General features: G+C 42.8%; 1 protein-coding gene across 1 annotated transcript in view; it reads right to left on the bottom strand.

The window, feature by feature from the left end:
* The window catches only part of LOC147724345 (uncharacterized), a 2,209,372-nt gene that overhangs the window by 1,354,437 nt on the left and 826,995 nt on the right, over positions 1–27,940 (bottom strand). Inside the window, exon 16 of the mRNA XM_086966996.1 lies at positions 23,616–23,858. Coding sequence (XP_086823122.1) covers positions 23,616–23,858 — 243 coding nt within the window. The remainder of the gene's footprint in view (positions 1–23,615; positions 23,859–27,940) is intronic.

The raw sequence follows: 27,940 nt of genomic DNA, 5'->3' as shown, positions 1-27,940 counted from the left end.
AAACTATTCTGCTCCACTATCAGTGATCATGTGCAACAGAGGGTGATGGGGAAGGGGGTGGTAGCATGGGTCCAGTTCATCTTTCATGTATCTTCACTTATTTGATCAATTGCTTTGAGTTCTCATTTCCTTATCTGCTCTATCTCTGGTTCACTTATCTTCTGTTACTCATTTCAGGAAGATGGCAACCCTGCGTGAGTGACATTCATCTAAAAAATTCCATTTATTTGTAGCCATAGATAGTGGTTGGTTTTAGATTATCCGTATAATGTAAACCGAAATGCATTTTAGCTAATCACTCATATATAATTATTTTAAACACGTCTTTTAATCATGCCACACCTCACTTATTGCCCAGGTTCATGAATGTCAACGCAGATGAATGGACAATTCTCACTCTGTGGATCTTGTGCATGTTAAATCTGTCTGTTTTGTATGTGCATACATAAGATTTTGACCATACAGCATTGTCAAAGGTTTTATGGGTATTTCTACACGTCAGAATGACTCTGATATCGATGTTACTTGGTACAATATGGACCAGGGTCCTCACAACTGGGATCTGCAGGAAGAACTTTGAAGCTGTGACTTGGTGTTACTAAATATTACAAGCAAACCCCTAAATGTGTTCCTGGAAAGGCAACTCACCAAGAACATAATCAGTGCAATAACGTAGAGCCTGATTTAGACCGGAGTGGTTATTGAAAATCTTCGGCTTTCCAGAGAACTTGTTAATATTGGGGAGGACATATATTTGGATAATTCTCTTTCTGATTTAGCTCTTCATCCAGAAATCAGACAATCTTCTCTTGATGGATTTCAGTTTTTGACTAGGAAGTTAACCCTTGGGAAAAACTGAATAAGTTCTTTGGGAGATAATCAGCAATATTATGCGTGTAAATATGTTGGAGATCTAGCATTCTTCAGGTTCAAGAGTATAACCTGGTGATTTTGTCTTTTTATTTCCTAAATGCATATGCTATGTCCATTTTTGTGCTCATACCTATTGTTCTTCACAGGCTTATGTAATATGATATGAGATTTTAAATTTCTATATTGTTTATTCATCTGGTCTCTGCAAAGATTTGGTCCATTGTATCACAGCTCGTGCAAAGCACTCTGCCACATATTGGGCCTTGTCCGTGCTATAAAAAACTGCTCCTAAATAATATATATATATATATACATATATGTGTATATATATATATATATATATATATATATATATATATTCACTGAAAAAACCATAGGTTTCACACCAGTTATAGTTAGGAATTAGCATTTAAAAAACCTATTAAATTCACTGAAAAAACCATAGGTTTCACACCAGTTATAGTTAGCTGGAAATTTTACTGATATAAAACCATTGAAATTCCCACGTTATAGTTAGTCGGACTCACTATAACTTGCGCGTGCAATGCACTGCTGATGACATCACATATTACATCACTCATGACATGGTCAGTGACATCACTCATGACACCATCCTTGTGACATAGTGACAGACCTCCTTTCACTATAATGTAACCCTTGAGACACATATTCAAAAATAGAAACTGAAATTTTTTAAAAAATGGAGATACCTATATCAGTTACAACAAGCAATTCAGTAATTCCACTATCTATATACACATCCACTCATTCACCAATAGTTCTATATAGTCACTCATACATATACTCACTCATCATATGAAGTGATACACCTATACATCCTGTTACACACCGACATTCATCCAAAAGTTACTCACACACATATTCACACGTGCAAATAAACTATTGGACATCCATTTATTTGAATATAGAGTTATACACACACTTCCACCTTACTTCTATTTAAAATTACACATATTTATTCTCTTAAACAATCACTTATAGAAACACATACTTATTTAAACAGGAACTCTTACAATCTCTTACTCTCACATATACTCACTTATATACATCAATATTCATATATACTAGATTAAAACATATGTAGTTACTGATAAAGACACTAGTGAGACAGTCATTCACTCACTAACAAACACATATAGACACTCATCCACCCATACAGTCCTGTACATATGTTGTCTTCAAAACACATACAAACAAAGAGTCAGTCACTCATGCATCTATGTGCTAAGTAATACCCCCACCAAACCATATAGACACTCATACTGATACTAATAAAAATATCTAATAACCCATATACATACACATGAGTGGATGTGTATTAGATGGTGATATTACTGAATTGGTTGTTGTAACTGGTATGGGTATATCCACTTTTTTGAAAATATTAGTTTCTATTTTTGAATATGTGTTTCATGGGTTACATTACACTGAAAGGAGGTCTGTCACTGTGTCACAAGGATGGTGTCATCAGTGATGTCATGAGTGATGTCACTGACCATGTCATGAGTGATGTAATATGTGATGTCATCAGCAGTGCATTGCACGCGCAAGTTATAGTGAGTCCGACTAACTATAACGTGGGAATTTCAATGGTTTTATATCAGTAAAATTTCCAGCTAACTATAACTGGTGTGAAACCTATGGTTTTTTCAGTGAATTTAATAGGTTTTTTAAATGCTAATTCCTAACTATAACTGGTGTGAAACCTATGGTTTTTTCAGTGAATTTCATAGGTTTTTTAAATGCTAATTCCTAACTATAACTGGTGTGAAACCTATGGTTTTTTCAGTGAATTTCATAGGTTTTTTAAATGCTAATTCCTTTGTATATCGAGTTTCTAACCTTTTTTTTTTTTACAATTTGCTGTTTTTTTTTAAGTATTCATTTTTTCTTATAATTTTTTTCTTTTGCGCTCTGGGTGCGCGCTCCGGGAAGCTTTCAGCTAAGCTCTCCTGTAAGCTTCTCCGAGAGCTCATCTGAAAGCGCACCCAGAGCGCAACTGTCGTTCGTGAAAAAAAAATATGAATGAAAAGTTAATAATAATGCAAAACATTTCGTACCATACAAATAAAATTAGTTTTTTTTAATATGGAAAATGATTATGCATTTCTATAAAAGATTGATGACGTCACTTCGGCGCGCAACGTAAGTGCCCTCGGAAGCGCATACGTGCGCGGCGCATAAACGCACGGAAAAGCGCCTACGATCGCGCCACGTTTGCGCCCCGGAAGCGCCTACGATCGCGCTGCGTAAACGCACCCGGAAGTGCTCCGGAGCGCGCAGCGTAAACGCGTCGGGTCATGTGACCCTCAAATAACACTTTTCATTGGTTGCTAACAGTTTTTTTTTACAATGAATGAAATCCCCACCCATTTCCTTCACTTCTTCTTTCACTTTTGTGACTGAAAGACCTGCCTTTTTTGCTGCTCCATATTCCTGGATTCATCATGGCTGCCAGACCATCCAGCAGTGAAGATGACTTCATTGATGAAGAGCCTCCTACCCCAAAGGTGAAGGAACATTTCATTTGGAAATTTTTTAAGTTTCCAGAAGGCCAGAAGAAGGTGAATGCACCAAAAGTAGAGTGCAGGATCTGCAAACAGGTCCTGTCACGGGGTAACCCCCAAAAAAAATACTCTTTTGGGAACTTTACGATGATCCGACATGTGGAGAGGAGGCACCCCCAGAATTTTGCCCGGGAAAGTGTCAGGGCTCTGGCACAGGAGGTTCCCAGAGATGGGGCCTCTACATCAACAGGAGGAGCAACTTCTTCTGGAAGAGAACAATCTCAGGGGCAGGTAGCAAACATTCAACCTGCATTCAACCATGGGGTCGTCAAATGCAGATACTGCAATCAACTCCTCACCTATGGGGAGCAAAGTGTCCTGCTCATGGTTCGGGCATTGGAGAACCATCACTGCCCTTCCCACCCCTAATTTTTTTCTTTTCTTTTTGCTCCTGTTGAGCAGTTTCTATTCCCTGTTTTTGTTCCTCTTCAGTTAAAAGAAGAAAACCAAAAGTTCTTTTCAGAACTACCTCCAATTCTCATCAAAGAGCTATAATCTTAAAAAATGAAGAGTAAGTGAAATATAGTGCATTGATAATTGAAAGGAGAATGAGTAAGAAAGAACAGAAAGGTATGAGAGGTGAAAGGAAGTGAAGTAGGAGGAATGAAAGAAGGTGAGTGTTAGAAAAGAAAGTTATGACACAGTGAATAAACTGGAGTATTTCTGACATATCTGTAAACACAAAAGTAACGCATTGCAGGAGTGCGTCACAAAAGTGACGCAACTCCAGTAATGTGTCCTTTCACATGGAAAAAGCACCATGTGAAAGGTTTGCTGTGAAGCAGGCGCAAGATTTTGGCGCAACTGCATCCTAAAAGTGACGCACTGCGTCATTATTACCAAGCTTTTTGCAAGGAACACCCCCTCTGCATGCATTATACCTGACACTATTTTTTAAAAAGTGACGCATCTAGGTACATGGGTCACTTTTTAAAACTCTGCGCCATATTGTATCTGCATCAGGTATATTGTATGCAGAGGGGCAATCCCGCGCAAAAAGCTTGGTAATAACAACGTACTGAAATCTATGAGATTTCCCTGCGTCACTTTTAGGATGCTATTGCGTCAAAATTTTGCGCCGGCCTCGCATCACTTTTATGTTTACACATATGTCAGAAATACTGACGTATCTGTAGCTCCTTGCAACATGATTCGTCATACATTAAATATGACACATCTGGAATGTCATAAGGACTGTGGACAGAAAAGTGACGCATCACACCAGCAGTGTAATAAAATGTGCCTCGTTGCACTATATTTAAAGGATGCAACAGCATCCTAAAAGTGACGCAGTGAAATCTCAAACATTTCACTGCGTCGCTATTACAAAGCTTTTAGTGGGAGAACACCCCCTCTGCATGCATTATACCTCACGCAGATATAATGTGGCGCTTGATTTTAAAAAGTGACCCATCTACCTAGATACCTCACTTTTTAAATATAACGCAACGCGGCACATTTTTTTACACTACTGGTGCAATGCGTCACTTTTCTGTGCGCACTCCTTATGACATTCCAAGTAACGCATTGCTGGAGTGCGTCACAAAAGTGACGCAACTCCAGTAATGTGTCCTTTCAAATGGGGAAAGCAGCATATGAAAGGTCTTGCCTCAGTCTAACACCTGCTGTAAAGCAGGCACAAGATTTTGACGCAACAGCATCCTAAAACTGACGCAGTGAAATCTGAAAGATTTCACTGCGTCGCTATTACAAAGCTTTTTGCGGGAGAACACCCCCTCTGCATGCATTATACCTGACGCTATTTTTAAAAAGTGACGCATCTAGGTACATGGGTCACTTTTTAAAACTCTGCGCCATATTGTATCTGCAACATGATTCGTCATACATTAAATATGACACATCTGGAATGTCATAAGGAGTGCGCACAGAAAAGTGACGCATAACACCAGCAGTGTAATAAAATGTACCTCGTTGCACTATATTTAAAAAGTGACGCATCTAGATAGATGCGTCACTTTTTAAATATTGCATAACAATGCGCATTTTTTTACACCGCTGGTGCGTCACAAAAATTGACGCACAGGAAGCGCAAAACTAACAGCGCAAGGCCTTCATAAATATAATCCTGGATTTTGCCCGTGCTTCGCCGGTGCGCGTACCATGCGCTTCCCCCGCGCAAAACGAAAAAAAAATTTTAATGCCCTGCAGGACCCTATTTTAGTCCCTACATCAAACCTAGGGGGTCAGAGGGGGTCTACTCTTCCCCCTTATGGTCATTTGCCCCTTTTTTTTTCAAACCCCTTGTGTCTCGATTTTACCGAGACACAAGATGGCGGCCGCTCCGGACTGTTTAGAATGTTTACAGACAACTGAGAGCCAATCAGCTTCCTGCGCGCAAGTCGCGTGCCGCGCCTGGAGCGCACTCGGGTGCGCGCACGGGAGAGCGCCTATAGATATATATATTTTTTTGAACCTAAATTACTCAAAATCCACTGGAGCACATATCTTGAGACATAGCAAAGGCACATCGGGCTACCAGTCCCTACAATTTTGCCAAGTTTGGTGGAAATCCATTCAGCCGTTCGGGCTAAAAGTGAAATCGACCGCCCTATGGAAATTAACATGGGGAAAACGCGTTTTGGGACCCCCCTTTTATCTCGGCCCCCGCTTGACGAATCCCCCCCAAACTTTCAGGGAAGGACCGGACCGCCATGAGACCATTTTCCTGAAAATTTCAGGCAGATTCGTCAACCGGCGCCAAAGTTATTCAAAATAGAATGTTGAGATTTAACATTGAAAATTATCCTAACTATAACTACCTACTGGCGACCGCCAGTAGGTAATATATATATATATATATATATATATATATATATATATATATATATAAAAATGTATTGGGTCATTAACGCAGTTTATAAGTCATAGGCCACAGCAGCCAAAAAAACAACATTTATGGCCGATTTGTGCAGATCATGTTGGTCTTCCTTCTTCAAAACACCACTCAATGTTATTTTCAAATGTCTCTGGGAATGTTTTACCATTTAGGAACACCTTCAGCATTTATAGGGATATTCACCAACACCACGTGCTGATTTATTTAATTTTCCTGATCTGATTCCCAATCTTATTCCTTAAGTAAAACTGATGATTTCGGCAATGGCATGAAATGAACATGTATGAGAACATTATGCATTACCATCGACTTCACTTAATGGCTGATCCGAGTGCGTAAGGCCAGAAAAGTGACTTAGGAGTCTGAAATGTATTGAAAATAGCATAAATAAATATTCACCAATCTAGATTACTAATTTCTGCATTGCTAAACGCCTTATATGTGCGCTCTCAATTATGCCGAGTCTCTCACATCACTACAGGCAAAAGCACAAGGCACTTTACTCTTTGTGTGCGTTAATATAGAAACAGTATAAATGTCACAGAGATGTATGCAAGTGCAAACAAATCGAAAACACATATAAGGGATTTAGACTACTCATACACAACGTTAATACTTAAATCAGAAAAAATATATAGTTTTATGCACAAACAATAACTTTCGAATCTCAAGACTGAGTTCTGAAAATTCTGCTGCATGTTTTCTGTTCAGTCTTCTCTGACGAAGATGACAAAGTGCTTAGTTACCGATTTTTAGACTATGTTACACTCTTTCTTACCTATTGCGATTGTCCTCAAAAGCTCAGTGGGAAACAGAATCTATTCAATAGCTTGTTTCCACTTAAGCTTCTTACAGAAATGAAAGACCCTCAAAAGGCTGTGACCTATATTTGTAGGAGGTCGAGTAGGTTCTGATTGGCTATGAATTAACGTAGAAATCAAAATCTTTCTTCTCTATTGCAGCAAAATAAATATATTGACCGAACCACATGCACCAAGGCAATCAAACAACACAGTAGGGTAGATCTGATATAAAGTTCATGTTATATATGACTTTCAGAAATGGTAGTTATTGTTTGGGAAGAAGTGTCTGAAAGGTTGTGTGACCTTGTAGGTCTCACTGCGTGAACTTTCAAAATACTGCTCACAGAAACAGTTGTGCAAATGCTCCTTTCTCAATCCACTTTTACCTTCAAATTTTAAAAATAACCACTTTATTAATACAACAAAAAATAAAATAGAAATGCGTACATTCTTTGTCCTTTTGCCTCCAGCTGGTTTCACCGTTGATGTTTTTCTGGGCTGCTTTTTTCTTTGCTCCACCCTTTTTTATCCGAAGTTTCGAAACTCTTCTTTCTGACAACAATCAATATCCTAACCACGATTTAGAACTACTTTAACCATTTCTAATCTTTTGATTTTTTTGTTTGTTTGTCATTTGTCAGTTTTTTTCTGTACTTACAAAACTGACTACTGTTGTGACATTAACCTATAATTCACCATCCTTTACTTGCAAATAGATTGGATCTCCTCGAGGATATAACTGATGTAACTGGTTATCATGTTTTCCCAACCATCCCCGAGTTTCACGATAACCAATATCTATGTTTACGAACTCTATTTAGATTATTACAAGTTCATTTATTCATTGAGGATATACCGAAAATATGGCATGAATTTGACTCTCCTGGACACACTGACCGCATCTGTTCTATGCAAAACGCTTATCACACTAACACGTTAACATTATTTCATGGGCCTAAGTTCTATCTGGGGACTTTAAAAACCACTGTAGAGTGTTATATTGGTTTAAACCGCGAACAAAGTCTTGGTATCTGACATGATAGCGGATGGATGGTCCAGTTCTTCTTCAATATAGCTCATTTGAAAATTTGCTTTGAGTTCTCATTTCTTTAGTGCTCTTTCTATCTCTGGTTCACTTATCTTCATTTACTGTGTGAGTGTTTGTTGTTCATTCAAAAACTGCCATTTTTTTGTAGCCTTAGACAGTGGTTTATATGATACACATAAAGTCAACCGAAATACATTTTAGCTAATCACTCATACGTAAATTGCACGGTTCATTGTCAAAGGTTTTATCGTTTCGTCTACACGTCGGAATGACTCCCGATATTGATGCAACGTGGGACAATATGGACCAGGGTCCTCACAACTGGGGTCTGCAGGAGGAAGTAGTGCATGTTTTTGCATACCCACTTTATGCACTTTGATGGCACGGAGTGAACAAAAGCACAGGCTATCGTTCTTCAGGCTGTGTTTGCATTTTTTAATATGCCCTTTCAACATGTTACAAATCTGACAAATCTGCACAATGCAGAAAAGTAAACTGGCGATCTAAACCACAAAGATATTGGCACACCTAAGCCTCATTTGGGCATGCAAATACAACTGTTCGTAAATGCAAATTCACACTTTTAATTTAGGTTATGAAGTTTTGTGTATTTGGGATTCGTGATAAAATTGTCGCAGAATTTCCAAATCAGCCACTCTCCTCTCATTCATAGTAGGATTGAGGAACACTTGGCAGGCCCACCTTCAAAAGTTGGTAAACACCCATAAAGTTGCTGAGTTTTTAAGTTTTCCCCCATCATTAGCCGTTAAGTTCTCAGCCTGAAGATCATCGAAAACTTACTGCTGTCAAGGGGAGACACAGATCAATTTTGAGTTTTAGAAATAGTAAGACAACACCACCAAAATGTATTGATGTTTAGAGAAAGGGGGTTTCTAATTGAGAAAATATGTTTTTGCCTTTTTAGAGAAATAAAAAAGTCCAGCAAGTGCAAGCACACTTCATGTGTCATTTCTGCATGTGGAAATGTATGCCTGTAGCTGAATATGCTTTGGCTTTGCGTGACAGAAGGTCTGGTACTCTTTGACAGCTAAGGCTTCCTGGTAATACTGCAACAACTACCGGGTGCCGCTGCGTCTCAGATTGTTTGTTTGGGAAGGTGATTATCGCGGAGCTGATCGGGGGCTGAGAACTAGCCTGCTTGTCAGAGTTTTGTCAACTGGGGCACACAGAGGGACGCTCGCCACAAAAAGAGGACTACTAGTCCCAGCTCTCCTTGGGGCGCCCACACCTGCCCCAGGGAACACCCAGCACCGCCCCCACGCCATAGACGCATAGTTAAACCTTGCTGCACCCGGGTGCCGCTGCGTTTTGGATTGTTTGTTTGGGAAGGTGATTATCGCGGAGCTGATCGGGGGCTGAGAACTAGCCTGCACCGCCCCCCACGCCATAGTCGTATTTAACCACCCACCTCCCCAGCTGCGCGGGAGCGCGCAGGAGCGACCCAGGAGAAGCCCGGGACAAGGGCGGGACCGTCTGTGGCCGTCCGAGGCCGGTCGAGGCTGGGCTGAGCCACCCCCCTTACCTGAAACCCAAGAAGTGAGACATTTGTATATTTATAATATGATTATTATGGATTTTAATTTGTATCACTGTTGACTTGGAAAATTATATTGTTTTAATTATTTTTCTACTCATATCACTTGCCTCGGTGTAACTAGCTATGGCGCTCCGCCCAAGGAAAGGGAGGAAGATTACACACAGTAGTATTGGGGGATCTGTGTCCGGAACCTTAGACCAGTTTATCACTAGAGCGGCAGTTGTACTGATGGAGCAAGTATTCGCATGTGACGCGACTTGCTTGTATCAAGAACCTCGAGTAACAGTAATGAAACTAATTCAATATGTTTTTGTCTTTCTAATATTGCATTTTTACACTACACGGGGGTGTCCCAGCGATGCTTGCCTATGTGTTTATTACCAATAATGAAGCTTGCTAATAATATGGTTGCTGCTTTGCGGGAATCTAGTCTGCGCATGCGTCGGTCATACCCACGTGATGTGACGCACTCGCAGTTCTGGAGGGAACTTGTCGCTCATGCGCAGTATTGCTAAATATGGCTGCTTTGTTTTTCACATGCTCCGTGCTTGCACTGCTGCTTTAGCAAAGCTGTTTTTTTCTGCTTAACTCGTAATGCTATAGTTATTGCAAAGTAAGGGGTGTAGTATAGCCAATCATGGTATATAGTGTATTCATTTATTCCTGTGTTTCTAAATTGTTTTCGCTTACTTTTCATGTACCAACCTCGGGGGGGCCTGGGAGACAAGTACGACTCCATCTTTGAAGCCCGTACAGTACCAGTCATGTGATGGGGAAATGAACCTGACCGCAATGGAAATCAGCCAGCTGGCAGCCAAGGCTGAGATGTTCATGAGAAAGCGACCTGCGACCTAGCAAGATGATGCAAAACTGTACCTGCAATTGCTACATTTGTATTTCTGTATTGTATACCCCATTGTCTTCTAAAATTCTTGCCATGGGAACTGGAATGTAAGGGGTGGGTACGAAAATTGAATATTAAGTCTGAGAAAGTCCAACATTTAGGAGGCACCATGACTTAACCTCCACTCTTGCCCAATCAGAAATTGGGGAACCTTTCACTTGCAACATTTGTGAGTGGTACATTGTCCCGAAAACAGTATAATTAGCCTAGGTTTAGCTAGAGAAATTGTCCGACTTGTTCGAATAGCTGACCTGTCACTGACCCAACGAACTCTATAGGTGATTGAAACAGAGAGCTGCGGAGCACTCTGTCCGTAATCTCCACAAACTCAGTCGGAGTTTGAGAAACCTTAAGTGCTGGCGAAGCACTTTGCTAGCTGATTCTAGAAACCCAATCGGGGTTATTGGCAGATTCTTTGCAGAGAGGGGGTAGCGCAGGTGTTGCATCCGAAGCTGCAGGTGTTGGTCGTATCTTTGGTGAGCCCAGTCCTGATCCGAAATCCTGAGGGTATCCTGTCCTGATTGTCCGGATGTACCATGTTACAACGCATACCGTTACAACTACCTACTATTACAACGCGACCATTACAACGCATACCATTACAACGCATAGCGCTTTGAGGTGCTGGATAGTGGTAAGTATAATTTACTATTCTAACTCCAGTCCCCGTGGACCCTAGGGAAGGTGTTGGATAGTAAATTATACTTATTCCCTATCCTAGAGCGCCCCCCAGCGCAATGCGTTGTAATGGTATGCGTTGTAAAAGTCGCGTTGTAATGGTAGTGCGGAGTAACAAATGCGTTGTAACAGGTGTATACCGATTGTCCATGAGCTGTACCTGCTCGCCTACTGGCAGCCTAAGTCCTTGAGGGTCCTTTCCCGCCTTTCCCAACTGACCCGTGGCCAGGGTTAGTCCTCATTCTGTCCTAGGTAAATATAATGTATGTGGGTGTTTGTCTATCTAAACCTTATTTTTCTCCCGCCCTAAATAAAGCATAATTGCCTAGGTCATTTTCCCTGTTTTCCTATAAAATAAATATTCATGCAAATTGCCTGTTAGCATGTCCCACTCTCTCCCTACCCTTAGTCGAATTCAGAATCATATGCATGTATAGTTTGTCCTATTCTTACCCTCCCTTTAGAGAATAAGCACATCTGCATAAGTATAACTACATAAGTTTCGTTTCATACAACCGTTAGTTAAAACTGAAAGTCTGCTTTGATTAGTATGTTCCTCTTTCTCACCCGCCTTTAGTAAGTTTATGAAAGTCTGTTGGTCTAAATTTAGCTTGTTCCTTATTCTCCCTTCCCTTTATTTTTTAAATGTTTCCCACCCTAATTCATTGTTATACTATTTTCTTAATCTTAGTGATAGATAGTTTGAGTTGATTTAACCTGTGGCTCACGGAAACTGAAGAAAACGATAACTAGATAAAGGTTTTGAAAACTTCTTGCGTTTGTGGTTATTATAAAGAGTACAAAGAAATTTACATGGTATATGGTATTTGTGTTATCTACTTTTCTCCACAGCTAGCTCCTTGATCCATCGTGATCATAGGTACCTGAAAACGAGGATTGGTAAGTCAGGTACACAGGAGTAAACAGAAAAAAAACCGAATTGCTGGTAGTAGAGTGTGGGTTACCCGATTAAAAGTATTATGATAATAAATTCTTATGGGACCAAGTGTGCATATTTGGTTAGTCGGGTGACCTGCGCGCTCTATCAGTACTAGAACATGAAATTGCACTGACTGAAAAAAGGTTGTCTCTAGAGCCCCTATTAGTGAAGAGATCCTCATTGGGCACAATTATGGCTGCCGTAACCCCAGAGCAGCACCAGGATAATGGTGACTCCCGCCTGGGAACTAGTACTGAGCTGGCGGGGTCAGATGGGTCTATTGTTTGTACGTCACTAAACACTACTACAGACAGTATATCTATAGTAGGAAATAGACTAGTGGAATCTAATATCTCTACCACCTCCAACCTGTCCCCCGTGATTGCACTAACTGCACCAAAAACTGGTAAAGTTAATAAACCAAAACCAAATATTGGCCAAAGAAAGTGCGGGGGAGGGATTCAAAAGGGTAGATGTGCTAAAGTAACAAAAATCACCACACCGACCCAATTAATACACACCAAAGAGCATCTCCAAACACCCACTACTGATTCTAGAAACAGGAGAAACAAGCTAACAACCTGCCCGCCTGTAGCAAACCAATTTCCCAATGGCATCCTGGAAACACTAGAGCAGCTATTAAAATCGCTGATGCTACCACTACTTGAAAGGGTAAAACTAATCAATGAGAACGTGGGGAAACTGGAAAGAGCTGTAATGGCTAACACAGCCATACTGGAAAAAACTGCGGTGATCATTCTGGGCCCCCCCCCCTCCTCCCTCCATGACTCCAGGACTCTGTTAGGCCTGACAGCAACATAATAATTGCAGGGGATTTCAACTGCTCATTTGAGACTTTAAATTATGAAGGGGAAACTCTCCTGATAGAGGAAGATGTCCCGTGGAATATTCCTCTCCTTGACCTTAAGCCCATCAAAGAAATGGACTGAATTTGCCCTGCAGTGGACGAGTCTCTGCTTAGAGCGTGGCTTTAGGGCGGCAAATGGATGGTCTATCTCCAATAAAATTGGAAGGGCAACCTTTGACAATGGCTTACATAAAAGTCGAATAGACTACATCCTCATCAAGATAGAGTATTGGTTCATATTAGAGGACATGGTGATTTTGGATCGCCCTGAGAGCGACCATAATCTTCTTGTAGTGAGTTTACATCTAAATGGAGGCTCTAAGCGTAACAATCAAACTGAGATAGCCACTGCTGACGCCCTGCTTACTAATGATTTACGCAGGGTGCGTTGGGTGAGGATCGTTATTGACCCCGGGGCTCTGGAAGAGATTAGGCTAAAGGTAACACAGACTCTGGGAGTTTTGCGCTCACTTCCAACCCAGGAAGATATTAATGGGAAAATAACCTCACTACATGAAGATCTATTTAATGAACTTAAATCCCACTTTTCCAAACCTAGCAAACCCCAAAAATCTACTGCCCAACTTATGAGTAAATCATGGTATAGCAAATTGTGCCGGGAATCTTATGGTATATTGGCGTTAGCCATCAGGTCTAAAATTATGCCTGACATTAGGAAGGCCAGGTTCAACGATCGTAAAGTCCAGAACCGGGCAAAACATGATTGGGACAATCAACATTGTCAAGAACTTCTTGTTGCCAGCAAGCTGAAAAATGTGACTAAGTTCTGGCATATAGTTAAAAGGGGAAATACTCACCATTCTCAAGTTCCCACTAACCATGTCCCCATCGAGGTCTGGGTTGAGCATTTTGAGTCTCAGTTCTCTGGGCTGGACTTGAACAATGATAACCTCCCCTATGACCCCTGTCCTATGTCCACCACAAAAGCCATAACATTTGACTGTAGAGAAGTTGAGGAAGCCCTGAAAAAGATTCCCTGTGGAAAAGCTCCGGGAATGGATTGTATCCCAGCAGATCTCTTCAAGCATGATCTAACAAATTGGGTCCCCTACATTGCATTCCTGGGAAATGCAATTGCCAAGGGGGCAGGCATCCCGGATTCATGGCGAGGAGCCGAGATCCTGCCAATACACAAGAAGGGGGATCGCTCCATTCCAGAGAACTATCGACAGATCAGCTTGATTGACTCCATACAGAAAACTGTTGCCAGGATGGTCCTGGCAAGAATTCAGAGCTGGATTGAGCTCGAGGATATATTGTCGTCCCTACAGGCTGGGTTCAAGCTTGCATAAGCACTATCGAGCAGGTCTTCAGGTTCCTATTTATTTACTGGAAAGTAGTCAGTTTGGGAGGTGGCACTATCTATGCCACTTTTGTTGAGCATTTGACCTAGTACCCAGGGATAAATTGTGGGGGGCCTTAAGAAAAATGGGGATGACCCAAGAGCTTCTGAATGTTGTAATTAAGTTGCATGAGGCAAATTTTGCTCAAGTCCATTGGGGTAAGCAAGGGCAGGTTACCAATAGATTTGCAGTGTCCCGGGATGTCAGGCAAGGGTGCGTTCTAGCGCCAACCCTGTTTTTGTTATTCATCAACAGGGTTGTGCAGTATTACTCAGCCTTTCCGACAGACTCTTTGGGTGGCACCAAGTTTCCGCTACTTATGTTTGCAGATGACACCCTTCTATTATCGCAGACACAGGTGGGCCTGCAGGCGGCGCTGGACAAATCTGAGGAATTTTGCCATGATCACGATCTGCAGGTCAATGTAACCAAAACTAAATTCATGATCCTTACAAAAAGTAGACCATTGATTGGCCATGGCATGATGAACAATATAAAGTTAGAGCAGACTAATGTCATGACCTATCTGGGGATTGTTCTAGAGAGTAAACTAAGTTGGAAGCCCCAGATTGATACTCTATCCCTCAAGTTTGCCCAGCTCTCAGAGTGCCTGGTCAAAGAACAGAGATCGTCTCAGACCAAAAGGATAGGCCCAGATCTTAAGATCTATAATTCCAGGATAGGTTCAGCGATCCTGTATGGTGTGGACCTCTGGGGTTTTGCAGACCTCTTCCCGCTTGTCAAAGTTCATAACAAATTCTTACGGAACATAACAGGCCTTCCCCGCTCTAGTCCCATGAAGCCGCTATTAATGGATCTGGACTGCCACTCAATAGATGACATTGCTCGCTTTAAGCCAGTGGTCTTATGGAGGAGGATCTGGACCACCCCCGAACTGGCCCTATTTGCAAACGCAATCATGGATGTCAGATCTGTCATGGGTTCGGGTAACATTCTATGGTTCAAAAAAGTTATACTGCTCTTAGAGACCATGGGTTTGGGTAATCTGTGGACTGATCCCGCCAACAATCCTTTCCCATAAAAAAAAACATTTAAAAGCCTATATTGGTCAACAGTCCGCCAGAAACAATATTGGACAACTATCAGCCACCTCCTTGTCCGGTTTGTTTCTGGAGCATAACATCGATCCATCTCTAGAAGACTATTGGGATACCATCACCAGATCCAGCGATAGGAAACTATACCACCAGTTAAGGGTTGGCTCTCTCCCAATTAGAACGTTTACAAAAAAATGGAAGGGCCAGGAGGCTGAATTCTGTCGTTGGTGCATTGACCGTAAGGAGTCTATCGGCCACATATTTTTGAATGTCCGGCGTATGCAGCTCCTTGGGCAAAATGGCTTAAACCTATTTGCTGTAACATGGGTACAAGGGTAGGGTTTGAGGCTTTAAGGATCATTAGGACCGACACGAGTGAACCTCTTGTAATCGCTGTAGCAAAATTCTTAGGATGGGTGTGGATCATCAGGGCTAAACAGTAAGCAATGGATTGGTTTTATGTAGCCCCCGACTTGATTGTATTGATATATTTGAGTAGAAATTTCATTTTTTCATGTTAGTATAATATGCTATAAAGTGCATATACAACTTATTTTTATGTTCTTATTTTTTTTAATTGATGTGTTTTTATGATTTATTTTATTATGGAAGTGTCTTTTATGATGAAATATTCGAAATAAAGACATATGAAATGAAAAAATGACTGCAACAACTACACGAAAGTCGGAAATCTATCATTATTTAGACATAAGCCTATGTGACAATACTTACAAACTATCAGACTGCTAATTTACTTATTTTAATTCCACATTCTAGACAAACGTTCTCAATCACTATTTGAGAGTGAAAAGCAAATTTATACATATCGATTCAGTATTCATGGAACGCAAGAATAACTGGTTTAAATGTAAGAACTGAAAAGTCTGTCTACAGAACAATATCAATCATATTATGTTGATAATCCTCTAAAACTGTCACATTACTATATTTAGAAACATTTTCAAAGGTGCCATCAACATTACATGATCACATGTGTGCCTTTGTGCATTAGTGCTGAAAAGAAACTATGTACAGAACCATTTTGAGTTATGAAAACAATTAAGGCATTTGCTGCAACTTATTGAAAATGGTAGCTGCCAAACAAAAAAAAAACACATTATATAAAGTGCTTAATGCACCTTAATGTGCATAATGTACTTCCTAGAAATTAATGTTTAAATATGAAAAACATTATCGATATTTTCATATGATAGCTTAATCCTGTGCATAAATATATCCTCCAACTTATCTGACAGTTCCACGAACAGCTAGTTTCGCATAGATTGATGGAATAAACCTTCATAAACCAGCAAACGGCTTTTTGGTTTGATGAGATGATTTAACCTTGAGTGAGTGGAAGGATTTTATACCAGTATCGATGGAACTGTTGGGGACCTAAAATAGCCTGCAGCCAGTAGATGAGTTCAAACATTTTTAGATAGTTTACACAAAGTCAGTAGAACTCCCAAGAAATTGCAAACCTGCTTAAGTTTTGAAGATCAGTCAGGACATTCAACAACCCTAAATATGAGAAAACTAAACTGACAGAGGTAGGTACAGAAAAGACAAGACCGACTACAAAGCATACTGGAACTGGAATGGACACACTTAGATGCTTCAACGAATGCAGGAATAAAATAAAAAATTACTTGTTTACCATATTGATGTTGTGAGGAACCACTCTCTACAAAAAACTTAACTCAGACTAGCAAAGATCCCTTGTTTGATTTCACTTATATTAGTACAATGGCGTTTCCTGTGCAAAGTCTTAGGAGGAAATAGATCTCTTACTGACTTGTTTTCTGATAAAAGGGTAATAAAAAGTACCAAAGAAAATAAGCCTTCAGTGAGAACAGGCCCTCAGGCGGAGATCCCTGTTTCACTGTGAAACATATATTTTATGGAGGACAGAGAGGAGAATGGAATAGAGCAGCTCTTAAGTGTATTACTTATAGTGGTTTGTTCTTAACGTTGCCTTTGTCAGTGCTTATGCTTTATCATAGTGTTTGAAATGGGGGTCTCTAGTTGGTAGAGGTATGTAACTTTGTCCAAATAGGGACCCTTGCTTCTAGTGAGGGTAAGGAGAATACAAACTTTAGATAACCCCTGGTCACCCCCTGGGTAGCTTGGCATGAGCAGACAGACTTATCCCAAAGGCAATGTGTAAAGTATTTGTAATCAAAACACACAATAATACAGTGATAACACCACAAATGGACACCACACCAGTTTAGAAAAAGTATCTTTAGCTAAACTCAAAAAGACCAACATGACAAATATCCAACATACATGTAATAAGTATATGACTTTAACACCTTGGCTGCTAATGGTTTTCCCCTCCTGTGCTGATCCTCATCGATCCCCATTGTTCATGACGAGCTCAGCTCGTCATAAGCACAGCTCCACTGTGCCTCATGACGAGCTGAGCTCGTCATGAGCATGGAAGGGGTTAAAAAGGTTTCAAACAACTTGGCCCATCAAAAACTATGGATGTATGATTTCTCTCCAAGTACCTGTAGTGGTGACAAAATTCCCAAGGCCAAACAGCCGCAGAGATTGAAAGCGTCAAACAAAGAGATGCACCAGTTTCTAAGACCATGGGGAGGCGATGCAACCAGTTCTGCTACACGCAGGAGAAGTGATGCGCCAAATCCGGTCTGTAAAGGAAAACTTGCTACACAGGTACAATGCTTGGAAATCAGGGATGCGTCGTCAATCGATGCAGTGGAGTCAAGCAGCGCTGCATCGGTACCTTCAGCCAAGATCCCTTGGTGCATTGATTCTTGCAGCAGCAACAGGCACTGCGTCAGTTTTGGTAGCGCAGCGGCGATGGGAGGGGATTCTTCTCGCACAGTGGTGCTGTGTTGGAAAAAGAACTGCAAGAAGAGCAATGCATTCATTTTCTTGTAGTTGCATTGCTTTTCCAGCTCCCAACAGCAGGAACAATGTCCAGAGCACCAACACAGTCACAAACACCTCTTGGCAGATCAGAACTCCCAGCAAGGAAGTTCAGGGGAGCTGGGGGTGAAGTCTTTGTGTCCCTGAGACTTCAGAACAGGAGGCAAAATCTACTCAAGCCCTTGGAGATCTTCCTCAAGCTGGGGGACACAGCACACAGCAAAGTCCTTGTCCTTTCCTTGGCAGAAACAGCTACAGGCCAACCTCAGACAGCACACAGCAAAGGGGAAGTACTCCTTCTCCAGTTTCTCCTTGGCAAAGGTTCCTCTTGATTCCAGAAGTAGTCTAAAGATCAGGGATTTTAGGTCTAATACTTATACCACAAAATGTCTTTGTTCTCTTTGTGCAAGGGTCTCTGAGCCCAGTCCAAACCAGTTCTGTACTTACTGGTGTAGTATGACCACAGGGGGTGGAGACATCATTGTGCAAGGGAGACAGGCCCTATACAGGTGCAAGAAAATTTCCTCCCACTACTCTAAATTCAGCCATGGTCTATTCAGCTCAGCTCTGAGTCACCCAGGAAGAGCCAGGCACACCTCAACCCCCCACCTCTCCCCCCCTTAGTGGCAGTCCACAGTGAATGCACATCCCCAGCCCCTGTCACTCCAAACCCAGACAGTCAATACACAAACAAGCAGAGGCACACAAAATGGTTAAATAAGAAAATGCCGACTTTCTAAATGTGGCATTTTCAAACACACAATTTAAAAAACAACTTTACTAAAAGATGTGTTATTAAATTATGAGTTCAGAGAACCTAAACTATATTTCCCTATCTTGTCCCATTGGGAAGCTATACTTGTAAGATGTTAAAAAGCATTTCCCATTCTATCCTATGGGGCAAGATAGCCTTTCAATAGTGAAAAACAAAATTGGCAGTATTTCACTATCAGGACATGTCACACACACCAGTCCATGTCCTACCTTTCACATACACTGCACCAAGAGCAGGGGGTACCTTGAGCCTACCATAGGGGTGCCTTACATGTAAGAACCGGGAAGGTTAGGGCCTGGCAAGTGGGTGCACTTGCCAGGTCGACGTGGCAAAAAAACAAACTGCAGTGACAGATCTGAGATACCTTTTTCAGGTCTACTCATGTGGGCGGCACAATCAGTGGGCAGGCCCACTAGTAGCATTTGATTTACAGGCCCTGGCACACTTCAGTGCACTTTACTAGGGACTTACCAGTAAATCAAATATGCCAATCAGGGAGAACCAATTGTAACAACAATTTACACAGGGAACACTTGCACTTTGACACTGATAAGCAGTGGCAAAGTGCCCAAAGCTTCTAAGCCCGCAAAAAGGAAATTCAGCATAGCATACAAAATACAGGAGTTAGAAGCAAAATGTCAGGGGAAACCACTCAAAAGATGCCAAGTCTAACAAATGTTCCCTCCAGCTGGGAGATGGGGAGAACTACCTACACTCCTGGGATTTCTCATCATTAAGGCAGAAGAATCTGGACAGACCATCAGCATTGGCATGTTCTGTACCAGGGATATGTTTCACCATAAAGTCCATTCCCTGTAGGGAGATGGACACCCTCAACAGTTGTTGGTTCTCACCCCTCATTTCCATCAACCATCTGAGGGGCCTGTGGTACTTCTGTACAGAGAAGCGAGTCCCAAAGCAGGTAGGGTCTTTCTTCAGCGCCCAGACCAAAGCAAAAACTTCACTTTCAATTGCACTCCATCTCTGTTCCCTGGGAAGTAGCCTTCTACTAACGAAAGATATGGGTTGGTCCTAGCCCTCGCCATTCAATTGTGAGCATACTGCTCCCACACCATGCCCTGAAGCATCTGTTTGCACAACAAATTATTAGTAGAAGTTGGGTGCCTTGAGCACGGGCGCCATGCACATGGCAGATTTCAGGGCATTAAAAGCAGTCTGACAGGCATCGGCTCAGATCACTTTCCTTGGCTGCTTCCTTGAAGTCAGCTCTGTCAAGGGGGCAACAATGATGCCATATCCCATGACAAACTGTCTGTAGTACCTGGTGAGTCCTAAAAGGCTCTTACCTCTGTCTGGGTCTTGTGAGGCTCCCAAGCCAGAATGGTGTTAATTTTAGGCTGTAGGGGCGCCACCTGACCGCTTCCTACCTGGTGCCCTAAGTACACCATAGATCCCTATCCTATCTGGCCCTTACTGGCCTTGATAGTGAGACCTGCCTTCTGTAGAGCCTTCAACACTTCACAGAGGTGTTCCTCCCAGCTGGAGCTGAACACAGCAATGTCATCCAGGTGGGCGGTGCTGAATGTCTCCAGCCTAGACAGTACCTGTTTGACCAGTTTCTGGAATGTGGCAGGGACGTTCTTCAACCCAAAGGGCCTGACAAGGAACTGGTACTGCCCTTCTGGCGATGAAAACGCAAACCTTTCTCTTGCCCCCTCAGTCAAGGCAATCTGCCAGTACCCAGACGTTAGATCAAACATACAGAGGTACCCGGCAGCTCCCAGCTGAAAAATGAGCTCTGGGGATGGGGTGCTCATCAGTCTTGGTGAGTCCATGCAGAACAGGAGTTCAGGAGTGGCACCGGGTGCAGCAGCTTTCACAGTCACAAACACACCCAGCACATGTAGAACACACAAATGCTGCATAGCACTGCACACCTAACCAATGCAGGCTAGGGTGAGGTTAGCACACAGCAGCCACACTTTAAATGAGTGAGACTGTAGACTTCACCCCAGTGATGCAGGCAAAAAAAGTCTGTTCTCTCCTACTGAGCAACACACGGTATGCCGCCACCACTGCCCTTGTGCTGTTAGCTCCTGGTAAAGGCAGAAGGCCTGTACAACTATGAGGGTAGTGGTTTGGGCGCCCTTCCCAATCCAAAAAGATTGCAATTCGTATGATAGGCTTGTGTTGTGGTGCACACACATGATCCATATTCACCCATGACAACAAAAATCAGCATCAGGGCTTAAGATATCATTACAATAGGGGAACTCAGGGCAAAGGAGCACATCTACTACTTTGTAAGGGACTTTTCCAGCCCAATATAGAGCTTCTCCTATTAATTCGCACGACCCTCTGTGACAATAGGACAGAAAACAGTTTTTACCATATCAGGTGGAAGTATATCTGAACAGGGAAGTAGTTATGAGCATAAGACAGGCCTGCCTGGTGACAGCTTGGTTTTGCATTCCTGACACAGGGACCGCTGTGTAATTTTACAGTAGGGAAAAGTGGAAGTGCAGCAAAGGAGGTGGGAGATCTGTGCAAAAATAATTAGAACCAATGACTGGCTACTCCACAGAATACATCTGGCACCACCACCTCTGACTGTTCCTGGATCTGAGAAGACTACATCTGAAGAAGGAAGCCCTGCTGGAAGAAGGCTCCTGACTCCCACTATAAGAAAAGGACACACAAGGACTCATGGACTTTTAAAATCTGCTGATACTCAAGGACTCACATTTCTTTCCAATGGTCTCCATATTACCTGCTTTAAGGATACAAAAATCAGAAGAACTCCTGTCTCCAAAAGGGTGAGGCTGACTAAAGAGGACTAGACCCTATAGAAGAATTTGCCTGATACATTGAAAACTTTGCTGAGGAGCTACGGGCTGCAGCAGAACTGGTCAGAAGAACATTTCCTTTATTGGGAGACTACAACCCTAATTACAAGTTGCAAGGTAATAAGGTGACTTTCTGCATGGTAAATGTGCATAGGATGTCACTGTTTCTACATGGAAAAATCACCCAATACTGTGCAATTACAAGTACATTCCTGTGGAATGAAGAAATACCGTGTGGGGCCGATGTATTTCTAATGTAAAACTACACAGAATCCACTATTTCATACAGTTTTACCACATACATACCTGCTCTGAGCAATTGCTAAATGTATGTGAGGCCAGTGAGTGTGGCAGATGGTGACAGAGGGGTGGGGATATTAGGGGCGGGAACGGTGAGTTTTTAACTTAGCAGGGGAAGCAATGCATGGTTTCCTCGTTATAAAAAAAGTTGCTGCTGCAGCACAAGTCTCATGCGATATTTCCAACCAGATAAATTGGGTCAGGTCATGCAAGCAATTATCAATTTCATTCGACCGGATTTGTAATCAGGGTCAAAGTCTGAAAATAAAACCTTTGACTGGGACGATCTTCTCTATCATTGTCAGCTTGAAGTTGCACCTTGGTCTTTGTCAATCATGCACAGTGACTTTTAATTAGTGCTTTACTTCTAGTTAGCTCTTTTTGCTCTACAACTTTAAAACTTAATGTCTCTGTATACCCCTAACCTTTTTTGACAATCTTTGTGCATTTTTGCTAAATTAGTGTGTGAATAAATTGTGTTGTGTACCTTACTTTAAAATTGTTGCTACTGCTTACACTTAATACGCACTTCTCTAGGAATTACCTGCTTCTTAAGCCATAACTACCCAGAACTCACAAGTGCTTCTCACAGAACTGTGTTTTGACGGAACCAGGGTGGGTTTATTTTGTTGGGAAGGGTATCATCTCCCAAATGAATAAACCCATTTCTGATACAGCTCACTGTCTGTTGTGTCTTTGATATAGAAAAAAGGGTGCCATCCGCTGACCCACCTGGTCGCTTCCAGATAAAGCCTGATCTCATATGGTAGTTTAAGACCCAACCTTCCCTTCCCGGACTAAAAATACTGAGAGGCATTGCTCCCAGTTTATTGCATAAATTGGTCTTATCCTTTGAAAGTGTTGAGTTTTGTACTACAATATACATTTCCACTACCAGAACAAAATCTTTGTTGGACAGGACAGAGTGTTCAGGGTATTTCAATGACTACAAATCCTAGGAGGGATGACATGTAACAAAAAGTAAATAAATCTAACTGTACATCATACATGAGATACTCTAATTCATACCCATTGTAGAAGGTGTAAGCACAGTTTACCTGCAGCTTACCGCATAATTACATTCTGAAATGGTGAAAGGAGGTAAGAAGGACTACACTCCGATTTAGCTATGCAGTCGGTTAATCAGTTCCATCTGCAAATTTCAATATTTTTAATTAATTTGGCATTTATTTTGGGCATATCATTCTTGATTTTCCAATTAATATTCACTGCTTTGAATGCTTTGAGTGTTCCCTGTATAATCTTGTATCATGTTTATTTATCTTATCTACATACCTTACTTAATGCTTCTTGGTAAAGAGATTCAGATTTTTCAAAGTCATTCCTTAGTTTTGCAATATCTTTTTTGTATTCTTGCATCTTGATGAGATTCTCCTGAAGCTCCATGTTTGCAGAGTCAAGTTCATTTTGTAGGAGCAATGCCTTCTGATTCCACCGTTCTAGATCAGTAGAATTAGATTGCTTGGTGAGATCCAGATCACACTGTAGCTGTTCTACCAGCTTCACTTTACATTCAATCTGAAAAATTAAAATTCAGTAACAAGTTACTATCCCAAAGGTAGAAAAAGCCACATCAAAAAGTAATTTGGTATCAATAGTGGCAAAGTCTTAAGTACTATACACAACTTAACTATAGATCTGTAACACAAATCTCAATGTTTCTCCTACTGCAAAGGGGGAAATGACTACTGCTAGCAGTAACATGCAGATATAGTGGGGGGAGAGGGAACAACTTGCTCTGGAAAAGGAGGTGTAGCACCACGAGGATTGATTTGGGGCTACTGAACACATTTAGGCTGTGCATCTAATTATTTGAAAAAAACATAGGACAAAGTGGGGAGGTCCAAAACATACATACACAGGAGAAAGTGGGCGATCCACCATACATGAAGTCTGTGCAGGTTAGACACTGGTCAAGGAGATATTATTGCGTTTTACGTATCTGCCCGGTTCTTTTGCGGCAGTGGGTTTTATTTTTGAAGCCAGTTTGCGCACCTCTTCTTTTTTCAAGGTATTACATTCAAATTTACAAAATTCTAAAAAAAAGTCCTTAAAATGTGTACTAAATATATGTTATGTGTTAACGTATCTTATGTATGAAAAGGCTAATATGTAATAAATTAATATGTAAGTGAAATGACTGTCAGGATGCTGAAGTGTAGTCACGTAGGCTGAACACCAAGTGCTAGGACATGCAGAACACTTTATACAGTCACTACTCACAACAGTAGTCTCATAGAGTGACTGGAGCACAAAGACAAACCAGCGAACTCATGATCACTAGCAAAGAACTGAGGGGAGCATATACGAGCTGGCATCTCCAGAGTGACGTAAGGAAACTTGAGGGGGCACACCTGCAAGGTACATGGAGGCCCTCCCCTTTAGTCTAAATCAGGAGTTCTCATGTGTGGGTACTGTGCTGATGGGGCTCCTGGAGCTTGGGGGCATCCACCCACCATGAGGGCTGCAAGGGGTTATGTTACGCCACTACATCTCCAGCAGACTGCATGTCTATCCGAAGAAATACTTTTAGAAATGATTTTAGAGGTAATTATTTTTTCTGTGTTTCAGGTAAACATGGAGTTTTAAATATTCATTTTTTGACTATTCAACATTTTGTCCACCTTTGCACCACGTAAAGAGGCCAATTATTTCGGATCTTAAAGTCACCTGTAAAAGGAATGTAGTCGGTTTGCCTGGTATCGTAGCGCTGCATTGCCTTAAAAGCTGCATTTCACCTTGCCTGCCTGTGCCTAGCTACCGCTTAAACTCTTTTACGCTGTATTTTACCTGATTGTGCTGTGTCTAACGTGATTTGCGCATTAGCCTCCAGCGCTCCGCTCATTGCCTTAAAAGCTGCATTTCACCTTGCCTGCCTGTGCCTAGCTACCGCTTAAACTCTTTTACACTGTATTTTACCTGATTGTGCTGTGTCTAACGTGATTTGCGCATTAGCCTCCAGCGCTCCGCTCATTGCCTGGAAAGCTGCATTTTATCTTGCCTGCTTGTGCCCAGTTACCGTTTAGACTCATTAACGCTGTGTTGTAATCAATTCTGCTGTTTAATCGTAATTTGCGCATTGGCCTCCAGCGCTCCGCTCTGTTCCCCCCCTCCGCCTCCATTTTGTTTGTTGTTGTCGTCGTCCTCGTGTGCCCGCCCCGCCTCCCAGCTGAGACGCCCTCGCCCCTCCCCCTCCACTATCCATATATGACAGCTCCTCCCGCGCGCAGCGTTCACACGCAGCGACCGCGCCCAATTTGCGCCGAAGGTGCGCCAAAGGTAAGCCCGTCTACGCCCGTCCGCGCCTGGACCGCGCCCAGCGCCAGACCCCCTGCCCCTCGCGCTGCCCAGCCCTCCCGCATCACCTACGATGCCGCCACCCTCCTAGCCCACAACCCCGGTCGCACCCCCAACTGCGTCCAAGCAGCTCCTGGACACACCCATGGACCTTTCTCCTGCTACTCCTGCAAATTCAGCGGCACCGACAACATCTCCGCTACGACCACACCACAGATTCCCGACCCCAACCACCTACAATGCATCCTTCTCAACACCCGCTCGGTCCACAGACACGCCATTGACCTATGGAATCTACTAGACACCATCTCTCCAGACATCGCCTTCCTAACGGAAACATGGATGAACGCTTCCTCCGCCCCAGACATCACCATTGCCATCCCTGAAGATTATAAGATCACTCGCAAAGACCGTACCGGCCACACAGGAGGAGGAATCGCTATCGTCCATAAGAAATCAATCCGCATCTCAACCAGCTCTGACGCCAACCTCGCCAACTCCGAACACCTTCACTTCCAAATCCACATCGACCCCAAGACCACACTCAGAGGCACCCTCCTCTACAGACCACCAGGACCCCGCGCAAAATTCAGTGAAGACATCACGGACTTCATCACTCCACACGCGCTCCCCTCCAAAGATTACATCCTTCTGGGAGACCTCAACTTTCACCTTGAAAAGGACAACGACCGCAACACCACCACCCTCTTGGACAACCTCGCCAACCTCGGACTTAAACAACTGGTCACTTCCCCCACCCACATAGCAGGTCATACTCTCGACCCTATCTTCACCTCCAGCAACCACGTCTCCTTCAGCCACACCTCGGCTCTCCTTTGGACCGACCACAGCTGCGTTCACTTCACCTACAACAAGCCAAAACCCAACAACCACCCCCAACCAACTCTGCAAAGAAACTGGAACAAAATCACCATCGACCAGATCTCCTCATCGCTCCTTCTAAACACCCCAGCCCACTCCTCGGACCCAAACCTAGCCGCCGCCAACTTCACCCTATGGTTATCCAACACCGCCGACACCTTAGCACCACTGAAAAAACGTCAAAGCAAACCCGGCAACAAGAAGGCCTCATGGTTCAACGATGATCTTAAGAAGTCCAAGAAACTCTGCCGCTCCCTTGAAAAGGCCTGGAAAAAAGACCCAACCACTAGCACCAAGGACGCCTTCAAAAACGCCACCCGCACTCACCACCAACTAATCAGAAAGGCCAAGAAAACAGCATTCAAGGATCGACTTGACAACAACGCCCACAACAGCAAGGAACTTTTCAACATCGTCAAGGAATTTTCCAATCCTTCGGCCAACTCCAACGACATCACCCCCTCTCAAGCCCTCTGCGACTCCCTAGCCTCATTCTTCCACAACAAGATTGCAGACATCTACAACAGCTTCGACAACCAACCCGGAGACCAACCATCCCAACCATTTGCTGAACACTCCCCCCCCCGCGAACACCCTTAACGACTGGAAGCCAATCTCCACTGAGGAAACCATCCGCCTGATGAACTCCATCCACTCAGGATCCCCCACAGACCCATGTCCTCACCACATCTTCAACAAAGCAGACTCCGTCATAGCACCGCACCTCCGAGACGTCATCAACTGCTCCTTCAATTCCGCCACCTTCCCGGAAGACTGGAAACACGCTGAACTCACCGCCCTTCTGAAAAAACCCACAGCGGACCCCACCGAACTCAAAAATTACCGCCCCATATCGCTCCTTCCATTCCCGGCCAAAGTAATCGAGAAAGCTGTCAACAACCAGCTCGCCGCTTTCCTCGAAGCCAACAAATCCCTCGACTCCTCACAATCTGGCTTCCGAGCAAAACACAGCACTGAGACCGCCCTCATCGCAGCAACAGACAACATTCGAACTCTAATGGACAATGGAGACACAGTCGCCCTCATCCTCCTCGACCTCTCTGCAGCATTCGACACAGTCTGCCACAGCATCCTTTTACAACGCCTCAGTAACATCGGAATACAAGGAAAAGCACTTGAATGGATCACCTCGTTCCTCACCGGAAGAACCCAGAGAGTCCGCCTTCCACCATTCAAGTCCGAGGCCTCTGAAGTCATCTGTGGCGTACCACAAGGATCTTCACTCAGCCCCACCCTCTTCAACGTATACATGAGCCCCCTCGCGACCATCGCCCGCCAACACAACCTCAACATCATCTCTTACGCGGATGACACTCAACTAATCCTTTCTCTCACCAAGGACCCCAGCACCGCCAAAACTAACCTACACGAAGGAATGAAAGAAGTTGCTGAATGGATGA

Source organism: Lissotriton vulgaris, chromosome 4_1 (assembly GCF_964263255.1).
Source record: "Lissotriton vulgaris chromosome 4_1, aLisVul1.2, whole genome shotgun sequence".
Taxonomy (NCBI): Eukaryota; Metazoa; Chordata; class Amphibia; order Caudata; family Salamandridae; genus Lissotriton; species Lissotriton vulgaris.
Note: the sequence above shows the minus strand (reverse complement) of the source record. Positions and strands in the feature narration are given on the sequence as shown.